General features: G+C 42.9%; 1 protein-coding gene across 1 annotated transcript in view; it reads right to left on the reverse strand.

The window, feature by feature from the left end:
• The window catches only part of LOC310862593 (cadherin-22-like), a gene marked incomplete at both ends in the record, with an annotated part of 136225 nt that overhangs the window by 62336 nt on the left and 57901 nt on the right, over positions 1-15988 (reverse strand). Inside the window, 2 exon segments of the mRNA XM_083770572.1 lie at positions 2803-2990; positions 6193-6360. Of these exon segments, the coding sequence (XP_083626698.1) occupies positions 2803-2990; positions 6193-6360 (356 nt within the window).

Raw genomic sequence — 15988 nt, forward strand, 5'->3', positions numbered from 1 at the left:
ATAGCCTAGGCTACACAGACCGACACAGAGGACGCCCCTCTCTCTCTCTCTCTCTCTGCATGCCACACACACAGGAATAGCCAGGCTACACGGCATGTTTGTGACAGCGTGTAGTGTAGCCTACGTGGGCTGCAGTGAGACAGGACGTTAAATCTTGATTTTCATGAAATAACTCTCCGTCTCTCTCCGCGCGCACGCACACGCACACACACACACACACACACACACACACACACCCTCACACACACACAAACACACACACACACACACACACACACACACACACACACACACACACACACACACACACAGATAGCGAGAGAGAGAGAGAGAGAGAGAGAGAGAGAGAGAGAGAAGAGAGAGCGCATACGGGGTCCAAAGGTTTTTTCCGATGCGGTTTTATCAACATTATTCAAGTGAAATAATTTGGTTATGGTTTATTTAACAGCAACATTGGGCTAATGCTACCAACAGGACAGGGATTTACCCAAGGAATAATGGTTATATATTATCATCTGATCATCTATCGATACAGTCGACACGAACGACAGACAGACAGACAGACAGACAGACAGACAGCAGTGCGGTGAGCAGTGAGCACAGCTGTCCTGTCATTGGCTGTAATACAGGACTTCTCGGGACGCGATCGCAACCCATTTCATACTGTACGATGTCCAGTAGGCGACAGAGCCAAATATCAAACTTGCTTGATATTCAGCAACGCTCAAGAAGGTGTCGATGAGCACTTTTATCGGCCCTATATCTTCTCGCAGAGCGAGCAAAACTTTGCCGATCAAAGCATAATCGGAGCAAATATCGGGCAGTGTGTACGAGCCATAACTTGAGTGACAGGTTGGATACATCTGGGTAAGATGTAAAAATGGCCATATCTCCAGCTGCACAAACTAGGAACTGCATGCCTTTATCAATGCTGGGTAAGTCCTTTGTGCTTTGCTAACAAAATGGAAGTGAAAAAAGTGGATATTGCAGTCTGCTGAGTCTGACTGCTTCTACCTCAAATCCAGTTGACAGCAGGTGTTTTTTAATCTCACGAGGAACACACCATGCTGTGGCCAATACCATTGGAAAGAAAAGAAAGGCAATGTCACAGCTGACTTCACATCTATAAAAAAAATAATGAGTAGCGACAACCTTTATGGAAATTGAGAATTGAGCATGCTAGGATTGACAAGATCAGTAATGCCTACATTAGAGGATCAGCCCAGGTTATAACATTTGCGGAGTAGCTCCGGTCTTGGCTTCTATTATTTTCTACCCGAGGCCGAGGCTGGATCGACAGAGCTACTGGGAGCTACTGGGACCAGTTAGCTACTTTGCTTAGCACCTATAGCTCCGGTTTCTGTGTTTCGGGGCGATTTTCCGCTCTGTTGTGCAGCGGCACCGATCACCGGAATAAACGAGCTTGTGGATTGGCCTTTTATAGTCATTTTGTTGTTGGCGGATGGTTGACGTTCGTGGCAGAAGAACGTTCTTCGTTCGAGGTTAGCACCCGCTTGCAGGTGTTGAACCCTGCCAAGCTCTCTTTTTGATTTTCCACATATACAGTACTATATCTATAACATATACAACATAGCATTAGCTAACTCAAATGCGTTTGACATTATTGTCTTACAGTTAGGCATGTAACAGCATGAAATGCTTTCGGTATGACACAAAATACCATAATATACTGCGGAATATAGTGTACATATTTGATAGACTTTCTGTGAACATCTAAAGTAGGTTTGTACTGCCTGTGGAAGAAACATTTGTACAATATGAATGTAATAGCATTTGGGTTGTGCTTTAGCATGTTGACAAACTTGACACTGCCATGTGCCAATAACATTACATGCAGTATATTTAATGAACAAAACATTGTGGCATGACGCAGCATATGCACATATTATGCATACATAAATAATTAACTACAATGACACTATATGCCACGATAATACTGTAATACAGTATACCTTCACATGCCTACTTACATTACGCCCTGCTCTGCCTTTGACATGTTGCGGTGACATCGCTGTTACCCTGGTTTTTAACCAGCCAAAATTCTCTTATGTAATTTAGATGGCATATTATGTACACATACAGTAGCACTCTAAAGTGTATACTCATACAGATATTCTACTGTATGTTAGGTTCTTAGTTTGCTTGACGATTTTTTTTTTAATTTTTATATATTTGATGTATCATGTGTTGTTTTAGCTTACTGTAAATTGCTCTGGATTAAGAGCGTCTGCTAAATTGTAATCGCTGCCGCCACACTACCACGCAAGTCTCGGCTTGTGTTTCACTCGCGTTGGCTGAACGCATGTGTGAGTCCAGCCTCAGGCATCAGCCCTTTCCATGCAGGGAGACACATTTCTAGTGTGTGCCATTTTCACGCATATGCAGTCGTCATAATCATCATCAAGTATCAATATTATGGCGGCAATTACATATCTGTGCTAATTCTGTAGAAGGCGTATGGAACCTCCCAGTGGGCATGCAGTGTACTGTATGTCTGCATATCACATAGATAGACTACCACTGATAATAAGAAGCAGAGCTGCTAGCTCAAGCATATACAGCCTTTCATCTGTCATGTTATCTAATGTAGTAGCTTGAAGGTTTCTTCTAGGCATGTTAAAAAAAGGTTGCTATGCTCCATTTAATTGCTAACTATCAGCTCTAATGCTTTGCTTAGTGATGACAGCAGACTAAAAGGTCCACTATCGGATGTAATGAAATGTACTTCCCTACAGCTTTAGGAATGGAGCACCGCTGACCAACAGCTAACAGAACCCTTACCTTTTTGACGGAGATCACCGCCTCCTGCGTCTGTGGGTCTGTGGAGACCTTGAAGAGCTCCCCTCCCTCTTGGTCTTTGATCAGGTAGCTCATGTCCGTGTTCTCTCCCATGTCGGCGTCGGTGGCGATGACGCGGCCCACCGAGGTCCCTACGGGCGCCCCCTCCGAGACCGAGAACTGGTACATCTCTGGTTGGTGACCCGGTTAAGTGTTACAGGAGGAAAGGAAAATAAATAAGTGATGGAAGGTGTTACGAGGAAGAAGAGGAAAGGTGGATGACCGGAAGAGGGTGAGGTTAGAGGGAGAGTGCATGTGGAGAAGATGAGACAGAACAGACAAAGAAAGAAGCAGGCACAGAAAATAATAAATATCACGAGTCAAAGAGATTAATTGAAGAAACAAGAGGGGAGAAAGGGTGAGAGAATGCAATAAAGGAACGAGATCAACGGGATCAGGGTGAGTTAAGCGAGGTCTGTGGTCAAAATGTTCACAGCATACCATCCAGTTCAATTCAATTCATGTTGAACATACTGTATAACATTATGCCATTGCTGTTAGCTGTACTGACAGCTCCTATTGAGTTCCTGTCAGGGGTTATGCACAGTACACTATATCTCTGGCAGGTTTGAGTGCATATGCTAAACTGTCAGTCTATGTCAGTATTAAGACTTTCAGTATGTCTGCCAGGGTTCATTCACAACACTGTGAACATAACAACTGGTTTATATATTCAAGCACATTTTTTTGCACAGTTTGCAAGGTGTGCATGGTTCTGCTTTCCAAACTGTATCTGTATTCACACAAGCAGCTACAAAATTGACAGGCTACTATTCCAATGTAAGCCAGCAACATAAAGACACTTGTAACTTCTGACACGGAAGGGACATTTTAATTGACTAATACATTCTAATCATAATCATCATATACTCAGTTAGAAAAAAAAGGACTCTCGTACTTGGCACCCAAAGAGTCTGACTGTACCACGTGTTGTTTATATTCATGACTAATAAAGTAATCAATCAATCAATCAATTGTAGAGCACTTTGGAGAAATATACTCGCAAATAACCTTCGTGAAATGAGCCCCCAAGACTCTAGACACAACTCAGCCAACTGTAACAAACAATTGTGTTACTTTAAAATGTGACTGTCTGTGGTAGACGGGTAAAGAAATAAACAAGATGTCAGCCCTACAGGACAGAGAGAGATAGGTATGGACGGGCTGACATGCAACCAATGGACCGACATTGCCATCCTTAGAAAGGGAATAATAATAATGTTTTATTCATAAGCCAGAGGTTAGACAAAACACAAAGGTGCCATACTTTACATTGAGTGCGTCTTCTCTTTTGTGTTTGCATCATGTAATTAAACCAGCCATATTCATTGGCATTATACTGTGCGTGTGTGTGTTCTGTGCTGTCTACATACAGTATGACAGAGGCAGAAATATATATATATTTTTTTAAATGTGGAGGTAGGCCTAAGCTAAGAGGTCAAAGGCTAATGATATACATTGAATAAAAATTAGGTCAATATTAGTCTTGACCGAACTGGCATGAACGTCATTCAACAATATGCAATTAGCCCTAAGAGTAATGTTTTAGACACAGTGTGAAAGAGAGACGGAAATAAATACAATGTATGAGTCGTAGATGTTATATGAAATTAATATTATTATGGAATATTATTCCATAATACTGCAGCCCTTTTCTGATAATTGTATACTATCTTGATGTTTTTGTCATAGTACACCTTTCTTTTGCCCTGTACCTATTGCACATGATTCTGGGATGAAATTGGAAATTGGGATGGACTGACGGGTCTAAACTAAATCTGTATAATTACCACAAGAGCTGTGAGGATAAAACAAAACATCAGTGTCACTCTCTTAATATTGATTCAGACCTCTCTAGAGTCCCATGTACCGGGCCAGACATCAGCTCCCATCACTTGAAGTTGATAGCTAGTTATGGGTCGAGTGTTGGACCAGCATGTGCATTAATATAAAATGATATTCTCTGACAGTATTTGGGCCAGTCAGCACAGCTGACATCATTCCCTGATTGGTGTTAGTGACCCACAAGATAAAGACTCTTCTCGACTTTTTCTTCAGCAAAATCTCTGGGACAAATTATGTCAAAGTATGTTGGGGGATGATATAAACAAACAGTGGCGATCCGTGGTAAATATATAATTCACCACTCCATCACTGTAGTAGTGTACTGTATATAGTGGGCAGGTCTAACATTCAGAACTCAGAGCCCATAGGGGCCAGCTGAGCTATACCCCTCTAATTGTCTCTCTGTTTCTGTTGCAAATTAGGAAGCAGACTTCAGAGGCGGGTGAAAGAAGACCCATCATCTTTACTTTTGGCAATGCAAACTATTTAATCATTTTCCAAACGGCCACCGGGAGGAGAAAGCCAAGTGGTGAAGTGCAGCAGAGTGAATACAACACACCCTCACACATTTACTGCTCAAAATTATTATGGAGATATCAGATTTGTGTCCCGTTGCTTCCTGTTCATCGTTTCTGCTTGAGAGAGCCCAGATGCAGCAGGAGGAGGGAACTGGTGAACTCAATACTGCCGCAATCTGGCGGAGTCAGGTTACTTGTTAATCGCTAGAAATTACAAAAAATCCCGTCTTTGACAATGTGATTTTTTCTTTTTTAATTGTTAAATGTAATGAATCTCTGAAGACAGAATCTGCTAACAGCAAGCTCTGTCAGCACCACTGTCTAAAACATGTAACATTGTTGTTAGCAGGAATAGAGATAGGATATCCGCACACTGTCTACACTTACAGAATTAGATTTATTGAGCAATGCTTCGGTCGTTCAGACGGTCGATCAGGCAGACCTTCATCTGATGAAGGCCTGAACGACCGAAACAATAAATGTAATTCTGTAAGTGAAGACAACTTTGCAGGATCCTCTTTTCTCTACTTCTACAGTTATCCAACGTACCTGTCCACTGTAGGTGTGCATAATTTTTCATCTAATGTTAGCAGGAATAAACACAGATCTGCACCAGGAGGAAGTGTAGCCTACTAAGAAACTGTGTTTTTAAACAAAAAAAGGAGGCGGTGCCGCCAAAGAGGCATGAACTGAATGGGTTCCCAGATTGCAATGCTATGCGTCGTCGCTAATTTTGAAAGTCATTAATTCACAAAAATATAAGTTGAATATATTATATATATTTAATATATTATTTATTACGTTGAAATATGGAGATCAAGGTTTCGGCCCGACAAGATGAACACTAATCTCTCTCTATATCTCTGTATCCCTCTGAAAATGTGTGTGTGTGTGTGTGTGTGTGTGTGTGTGTGTGTGTGTGTGTGTGTGTGTGTGTGTGTGTGTGTGTGCGTGCGTGCAAGAAGCTCACTCTGTGGAAAGCGCGGTGGGTTGTCGTTAACGTCGGTGATGACGATGGTCACCGTAGTGGATCCGGAGAGACCGCCCAGTTGACCCGCCATGTCCGTGGCCTTGACCACCAGCTCGTAGCGGTCCTGGGTCTCACGGTCCAGGTCTGCCACAGCTGTCAGGATGATCCCTGATGATGGTGGCATGGAAAGGGACAGATGAGCAGTGGGAGAGAGAGAGAGAGAGAGAGAGAGAGAGAGAGAGAGAGAGAGAGAGAGAGAGAGAGAGAGAGAGAGAGAGAGAGAGAGAGAGAGAGAGAGAGAGAGGACACGCGCACACACACACACACACACACACCGAGAGACAAAAGAAAAGTGCACAACAGTTGTTAGAATTCCTGCAACTTGATAATATCCCTGACACCACCCATTTTGAATATCAACCTCAGCTGAGCACTCAATTACAGATGAGACGCACTAGTGCAATGCATTCCAATTCACAGCTCCCTGAGCCCTCCTGAAGGACGAGATTGTGTCCTTTTTTCCCTTCTTCTTTCCCTCTTTTTTTTTTGAAGCACCGTGCTTATACCATTATAGGACTGGGCTGTATTAAAATGAATAATATAAAGGCAACGGAATGAAGGCCTGCCTCTGCGAGAATGAAGCTCCATTACAAATGCTCTACAGTGAAAGCAAAGCCTGTGTCAGGATGCACCTCTATAGTGCAAGCAGTGGATTCGGTAGACAAAACAATCACAATGGCTTCTCTTAATCTGCCCAGGGAGCACATTCAGTAGTTGCATTTCAACAGGCTGAGTTGCTGAGTTGAAAACAGGCTCTCTACTGCGTTAAGCCACACCAGTCTTAAGCCCCATTCACATTGCAGAAGCTAGCTTCTGCTTTAGCTTCGTGGTACCATGTTATCTCTATGCAGAGCAGCTTTTGCGTTTTGAAGCTTGGAATTAACAGCTTTTTTTTTGTTTTTTTTTCTCCCCAAGACTTAACTTTCAAGCAGCTTTTAAAAGCTGAAGCTTTTAAAAGCTGCGTGTAGCCAATCAGAGCACAGCGTGGTTTGAGGAGGCGGAGTTGAGATCATTTCACAAAAGGAAAAGGCCCTGCAAAAGCTGTCCACTGCGATTCTCAGAATTAAAAAATTAACTTTTTAAATATAGGCTGTATATGAAATATGAATGGATATTTGGCAAGACCATAGCAGATTTTATCGATAGAAATGAAAGTTTATATGAGAAACAAGTTGTCGAAGCGGTGAAAACAGGTTGTGTTCCGTGTTCCCAGTGGATTGTCACGGTTTATGGGGAGAATTGATCCTGCATTCACCCCGCCCCGGTTCTCATCGAAGCCATTGATGCGGACTACTGCCCAGTCCAGAACGCTATCCGCCGCTGATGCTGATTGTGGACTAAACAGTGCACACACACACACGGTTGATAAATTAGCAGATATAGATAGATAGATAGACAAACACTTAAACAATATAGTTCCAGCCCGCTCTCAGCGCTCTCGTCGTGTGTGTGTGTGTGTGTGTGTGTGTGTGTGTGTGTGTGTGTGTGTGTGTGTGTGTGTGTGTGTCTGTCGGTAGCTGCAATGTAGACAGAGACCATAGCATATTTATCGATAGAAATGAAAGTTTATATGAGAAACAAGTTGTCGAAGCTGTGAAAACAGGTTGTGTTCCGTGTTTTTCCCCAAAACCTCCCCCGAGAAGAGGGGAGGAGAAGCCCGCTCTGTGTTCGTCGTGTGTGTGTGTTTGTGTGTGTGTGTGTGTGTGTCGGTAGCTGCATTGTATGAATGAATCGATAAACCAATCGCATATAGATAGGATTTATTTGAGGGAATCATTTCAATTGGTTTATTGCGTTCATGTAGGCCTATCAATGAACCTCATAGCAAAAGTTGAAAGACAGTAGATAGCCTATATTTATAGATAGATAGAACACAATCCCCGTGTGTGTGTGTGTGTGTGTGTGTGTGTGTGTGTGTGTGTGTGTGTGTGTGTGTGTGTGTGAGATATTGAGCACCGTGGAGGAGCCGTCACGGGGATCACTTGCGAGCCATGCAGTTCTCTCTCAGTGCCCTTGCAGTAATTACCCCCTCCCGGTTCCCACCGAGGTGAACTGAAACCCGTAGCTGACTCTGACCGTGGACTAAACACACACACGTACGGTTTATAAATTAGCAGATATATATATAGTCTATAGACAAAGAACTAAAGTTCCGAGTACCCAGCGCGTCGTGTGCACCGCGTGTGTGTGTGTGTGTGTGTGTGTGTGTGCGCGAGAGAGATCAATAATTAATAGCCTTTATATGATTATATCAGTTGTATGATATGCATGTGGACATCCCTGATCCGACCTGTCCTGTCCTGATTGTATTTCTACGGTATGCTCTTGCTAAATCAACATTAACATTACATACAGAGCAGCTATTTAAAAAAAATGCCCGGAGGGTTTCGCTCGAGAGGGGGAGAGGAGAGCTGAGTGGGGGGAGATGAGCACTGAAGACTGGGGAGGATTGAGATCCGGTCCGTTCGGTTATTTACAAAGTTTACCAAGATTATATTATTTATTCATCGATAAATAGGTTATGATGTAACTAAATATATAATTATTTCTCCTATACAGTCGCTATTTTACATTTTAGACTTTCAAATGCGCAATCTGCTAAAAAACTGCCTGTGTGTTCTTCCTCGTCTCAAAGCCAGTCCAGGCAGGTTGAGTGACAGGTACCTTGTACACGCCCACTTTCTAAAAAAAAAAGCTGCGTGGATATGAGTTTTGCTTTTTTTTTATTTCCAGCTTTTTTTTATCTGAACGGGGCTTTACACTTCAAAGAGAGGAAATAGTTCTGCAGAGTTTGAAAAGAAAGAACAATCCAATCCTCAGCATGTTTCCAGAAATTGGATATTGTGAAAAGATGACTGCAGTGTATTGGTCGCTGTGACTGACCCACTATGTGGACTAACTACAGTAGCAGCACTCAGGTCAGGTTGCCCTGTCCAATCACAGGCAGCTGGGGATGTCATTGCTGACATTGTGACCAAGGCACAGGAGAAGAATGGGGGGAATTTCAGCTCCATATTTTTTTGTTTTGCATTTTAGTGTGACAGTATGATGGCATAATACCGGTAAGCTCTGTATAATTGGTTGATTGACAAACAGGAACATGTATAAGCTCACAAGACATCACAATGTATATACGCATTGGGAGCTTGCAGAGTTTTTATGTCAAAAATAATGTCAACTTTAATTTCTGCAGGCATGGCCAGACAAGGCAGGACAAGGCATGGCCAGACAAGCAGCAACAACACAATTCAAAGTGCTTTACGTAAAACATCAGGGCATTAAGACATAGAAGCTCTATTGTAAGCTCTAATCTTCTTTTGTGAATGAAATGTATTTTGTCAAATAGTATAGTATGTGAATACAATACAATTGGGCTGTTTGAATTTGGTCCCCCTGCTCTTCTATTGAGACATTTAGATGTCTACAGTCTAGGTTGAACACAATCCTGTTTCTGGTTTGACACAAATTTTGACCCGAAGGTCAACATTATATTTCTCCCCAGAGCAAGCAGTGCTAAAAATGTCAGCACTTTTGCAGGAGTGCCTGTGTGATTCTGGCGAGAGACACTGGCGAGAGAAACTTCTTTAGTTGTCAAAAACGCTGGTTCTCTCCTCCGTGCCCATACCCTAGGTGGGGTTGGCCAAAGGCCTTTCTGTCTATATGTTCTCTATGTGTCCCCTAAGGTAGGTACCCTCACAAAAAACATGCAGTCATCCTGGTCTCTACTGCATCCCCCTGGCCAGCCGGGGCACCTGATAGGGGAAAGGAACTGGTTGTAATAACATGTTCCTTCCGCAAGCTATCTCCTACCATGGAAACTCCCCCCTGTATGGTGGTAAAAAAGCGGCCTAATCCCTCCTCGTGCATTGAAGGAAGCATTAGCTCAGTTCGGGGCTCTCCCCAGGTTGGCAAAGGGAGAGTCGTGCCCAGGCTTGCAGTCTAGGTAATTGGAACCGGGTGAAAATGGGTTACAAAATCCTGGGGTGGAAAACATTTATGTGGAATGGTTAAAGTGAAGACCATTCAAAGAGTATGAAAATACATTTGTTTAGAAAAAGTCAATAGGTGAATCCCAATTGGGAGTGTTCACCCTACTAGGTGCGGTACTAGGTAGAATAGGGTAGGGCACTGCACTGGCACTACCCTGTGGAGGTGGCATAGTGCACACGCAGAGGGCACGTCTGTGGATTGGGACAGCGTTCACTGGGCTGAGCTGGGCGGAGCCGAGTGGAGCTGGGCGGAGCCAAGCCGTGCCCAGCTTTCTCGACTGGCGGCCATTGCTGTTTACACGGACTGACTGCAGTGTTGTTAAAAGTAGTTAAAACTACCTTTTTAACCCACGGAATTTACTTTCAAGTAATTTTTGGGGAGTATTTCGTTGTTTAAACTTCATGTATGTGGTCAATTCATCATAAAAGGGCCTATTTAAAAATATCCCACAACGGCGTCGGAGAATTCAGAGAACCGTAGGTCTCGCTTTGGGGGCTGTCACCAGGGAGCTGTACCCGTTTTTACCTCTCCTTTGTCGGCGTGGGCCGGGGCGATTTCCCCCCGTTTCTCCTGCGGGGCGACGTGGTGCCCGTGTGTGTCTGTTGTGGATGTTTTGCAGCCTGCATGCGTTTCGTTTCCAGTTGTTTTGTTTCCCCGGGTGTCGGGTGCAGTGTAAATAAAAGCTATTCTATAAAAAGTCTATTATTGTTATTATTACTATGTCGAATCTGATTTTGGCTTGAGTCCTGACTCGTTGCAAAGAGTTGCTGAAAGGAAGGATATACCAAACTGCATAGCCTATAGCCTGCTATACATAATGCACTTCATAATGATAAATGTTTTTACATTTGGACAGAATACAGACCATCGTCGCATCTGTTTGATTAGTATTTAAACTGATTTTGCTGCTCATAAATAATATAGCATGGATTATTAGCTAGTATATATATAAACGGGTGCTTTGGGAGTTTTTTAAAAACCCGATCCATACAATACAATGCTGTGAAGGAGGTAGGAGAAAGAAAAACAGCGAGAGATTAATATGAAAACTAGATCATAGTTGCTCAATTTGCGTTTCATTTGTGGTGTTATTTTTATTTTCTCATAATGTTGGTGTGAATATATATACATGTCGTTTATGGGGGGGGGGGGGGGTGTCATATATTTTCCTGTAGTCCCTTGGGGGAGAATTATCACAAAAAGATATTTGGAGGCCGGGGAGAAATAAAAAAATGAAATCACATCTGCACCACCACCCCCTGGTGGATAAATAACGATCAGTCTCTTAGATAGCACAGCAGGCACCAACAATAACTGATCTACAAGCTCATAGCGCGGCGGCACTATGCAGAGCTTGTAGATCTTCTGTATATTATATATATACTGGCATAAATTCCCGCTTCTATATTCCCGCGTCAGTGACGTCAGTCTCCTACAGACCCAGTTAGTCGTTTTATTTGCTCGTGATTATTTGCTCGTGATTTCTTTCTTGCCAGCAAGATGGATTTAGACATCGTTATTTTATATTTTTTACTTTATTTTATGTTGGAGGAGTTAGAGATGCAACAGCGCCCTCGTCGGCGCTTGTTGTATCTCAGGCTGGGAAGGACAAATGATGAACAAGTAAGTTCATGGTTAATGTGTGTATGCCTATATACCTTTACAGCCAGCTAAAGCTAGTTCGTTTTCATATAGGCTAAGTTTATTGCTATAATGTCATTTTACTTTGACAATATAGGTCTACTTTTACATTTAAAACACATAGGCCTATATAGCCTATTGTACAGTGGGTATAAAATGTTAATTCAACTGAGAGAAATGAATTCATCAGAATACTACTCTTAGTTAATCACATTTGCATACATGAATGAAAAGGTTAAACCAGGCCAGCTCTCAGCTCCAAATGGATAGCCTACATTTATAACAATATTATTTTACTGTGTAATCTAAAACAAATCTTACAAATGTTGTCACTCAGTTATTTAAAACTGGTTTAGTATACACTGTAAGACCGACCAACCTAATTCTTCTCATTCTTTCCCTAACTCAGCCAAGAGGTCCGAGAGGCCCATACTGCAGGGTCAATCTGCATGTGCCTGTCCTGGTCAGGTTCTTTGATGGTGTTGACACACGGCCTGATTTTCGCCTGAGCAGAGAGTCCCTGGCAGTCTTGTTGGATCTCCTTGTCCTAGACCGACGCCATGGATGGGGTGCCACGTTTGAGACCCTGGTGTTTCTCTACTGGCTGGCAAGTGGAGCATCATACAGGGTTGTGTCAGATGCCTTTGACATTCCTCGTTCCACTGTCCACCGCATTGTTCACAGGGTCACAAGGGAGGTGGTGGCCAACCGCCACAGGGTCATATACTTCCCCAGTACCCCTGAAGCCCTGGAGGAAGTGACCCGTGGGTTTGCAAGGCTGGCTAGACACGCTGCTTTCAGCAGAGCAGCTGGAGCGATCGACGGCTGCCATGTCCGAATCACTGCACCAAACGGCCCCGATCACCAGTGCTACCAGAATAGGAAGCTTTTTGCTTCCATTATTCTGCAGGCACTGTGTGACCATCGGGGCCGTTTCCTGGACACGTACGTGGGCTGGCCTGGGTCGGTGCACGACGCCAGAGTGCTGCGCTACAGCCCACTGTACAGTTCAGGTATATAGTTTCATCATATAGATATTCCACTGTTACCTTCTTAGCTTACGCATGTTTCATGATAAATGCTTTTATGTGATGTATTCCCATGCTTTTGTTCTTGCTTAAATGTAAGTCGCTCTGGATTAAGAGCGTCTGCTAAATGCCTAAATTGTAATTTCAAATTCTAGGTACCTACCCTCCTCCAAACCACTTCATCCTCGCAGATGGAGGTTACCCGTGCCTCCAACTCCCTCTCCCTCTCATCACTCCCTACAGACGGCCAGTACCTGGCGATGCCGCACAGCGGTTCAACCACCACCATACCAGGGCACGCGGCATTATTGAGCGTGCCTTTGGTATGATGAAGACCAGGTGGCGGTCCATATTCCTCCATGCGCAGGAGGTGCACCACACCTTCGTACCCTATGTAAGTAATCATTGAACAGCCTATAGAGTTCCTACACCAGTCAACTAAATATAGGCTTAATGTGGTTAAGAAGACTTTTTCAGTAGGCTAACTGTAATTTATCCCCAACCATATGATTTCAGGTCATAACAGCATGCTGCGTCCTGCACAACATCTGTCTGGACGCAGGGGATGTTGTGGCACCGGAGGACGAGCAGGTGGAAGATGAGGGACAGGATGAGGGGGAGAGAGAGTTGGAGGCAGTCAGCGGGGACCTGTGGCGCGCCCAGCTGACTGCGGAGGTGAATGGTTTGGAGGAGGAGGTGGTGCAAAATGTTGACCACGACTATTAACAGGCAAGTCGAACAGATGTACCGTATATCTACTGATTCCCATTTACTTAGAAAGGTTTTGAATATTTACCGTAGGAAATATTTGTAATGTTTTCTATTCTTGCCTCTTTCTAAAAACAATGTTCCAGTGACATGGCAGCCGTCGATTCAGCCGGCCTTGCAAACCCACCTGAACATTGCGGTGGACAGTGGAACACACCCCAGATGCCCCACTTGCTAGCCAGAGGACACCAGGGTCTCATTTGTGGCATCCCGTCCATGAAGCCGGTCCAGTTCACGGAGGTCCAACAAGACTGCCAGAGACTCTCTGCTCAGGCGAAACTCAGGCCGTGTGTCCACACCATCAAAGAACATGTTTTACTAACTTTTTTTCCCCTCTATGCATCATTTGGAAGCTGTACAGTCTGTATAAATGTGAGCTTTTTATTGTCATTTTTCCTTCATTTATTTTCTCTCTGTGGATGTTGAGAGAATGTTTGAAACTTGTTTTCTGCCACAGGACTGGCAAGGTAAACCGGAAGCCTAGTTTGTGCCTTTCTTTAAGAACCTTCGAGCCATTGTTGTATTTTGTTGAAGGTTGAATTGGAAGTCAATGTGGGACAGGAAATGGTGAGTTCTATTCCAAAATGCTTTTTCTCCATTTTGGGGAAGAAATATGTTTAAGCACAAGTTCTGTTGTCAAACATTTTTGTAGTTGGTAAGCAGATGCCTTCATAAGGTTCATTACTTCAGTGTCATAAAATGTGTGCTTATGTGTGATGCTAATTCTTTAGGGGACTCAAATGGAGGATGATATGGCATTTTAGAATGGAACTCTTTGGATGTAGCGATTAGCTGGCCACGTGTGGCAGCAATTAATTGTGTACAGTTAGTCTATCGAGTCTGTGCAAAGCCATAAATGTAATCACAGAATGGGGCAGAAAGCGATAGTATGTGTTTTGTATCGATGTATTCCATCCAAACAATCAATTGAATTGCATCTTTGGTGAGAGAACATTGTTGTTATTTAGGTCGTCTTTCTAGATGAGAAAGACACCAGTGTACAGTAGCATTACCTTTTGGCTCCGTGTGTGTGTGTGTGTGTGTGTGTGTGTGTGTGTGTGTGTGTGTGTGTGTGTACACATACAGTATACAGTCTATTGAGAGCCCAGCAGATAACCCAGACATACAGTACAGGTGTTGTTGCTGTCACATGACAACCTTGAGATGCCAATATTGTGAACTCTTGACATTGTTGGCACCACTATGAAATATTTGCCCTAATGGAACTTTTTTTTTTTTTTTCATTTTATTATTAGATTAGTTTTAGTCGTTTTAATAGATTAAGAATAATTAAGCCAACTATTGTTTTTTCAGTCAATCTTTGCGCAGGTGAAGAATTTCACCTCAAGTCTCAAGGTTTTCATTTTACAGCAGCGTATGTAATCCCATGGCCCATAGAGAACATGTTAAACTGCATACTGCTTGAATATAGGATACTGTACGTACGTACAGGCTAGAGAATCTTAGTCCATCTTGGTTAAAAAAAAAACAATACACAACACTTTTGTTGCTTTCCACTTTGGCTTGTCTTGTCACAACTTTTATGCTTGACCATCTATAAGGTTCAGATACAGGCTCGCCTGACAGACGCAAATCAAAGGCGGTCATCTCTTTCACACCATATGCACTTCATGTGAAAGTAGATTACACAGGGAAAGTATTGGTAGCATGCTACAGTGCACCCACACTGATGTGAGTCGTTCTGAATTAGAAACAAAACAATGTGATCTTATGTAATTGATTGTGCTAATGTGTGACTGTGAACTCTTTCTGACCAAACTTATTAGCAGTTTTGAAATCAAAATATGTCAGTATTAACATTGTTAATCTATGTTCAAGCTTATTTGGTCCCAGTTGTGTCCAAATGGTTAGCCGGATTTAGCACTATCTGCATGAGAGATGGGTTTTCTTTCTTTTTATTTTGTCAATATTTTTCAAATCCACCCACCACAGGTGGATTATTAAATGTTTCACACAATGTATGGTATTACGGATATTGTGTATTGTGTTCCAAAATGAAATCTGAAATACCTTTTCTATGAAGTGATTAAAAACAAAGCATGAAGATATTCTGTCTGCCTCCACTGCCTTATTCCTTCATAGCATGCTGGCTGTTGTTTCATTAAAACTACAATCCTTGATTTTAAAAAGACACTCAGGACCATGATTCTTTATACTAGCAATGCCAAATACATGTGAACCTGCCTTATTTGCTAACTAAAACTCTGTTTTTAAAATGCCTTGTTTTGCTTGCAGAAGCTGTTTGTCTTGTTTTTCGATGGGGTGCTGTTTTCAGTGAGGCTGTTCCA

This window comes from Protomyctophum parallelum (genome assembly GCF_964188405.1).
Source record: "Protomyctophum parallelum genome assembly, chromosome: 8".
NCBI classification, from domain to species: Eukaryota; Metazoa; Chordata; class Actinopteri; order Myctophiformes; family Myctophidae; genus Protomyctophum; species Protomyctophum parallelum.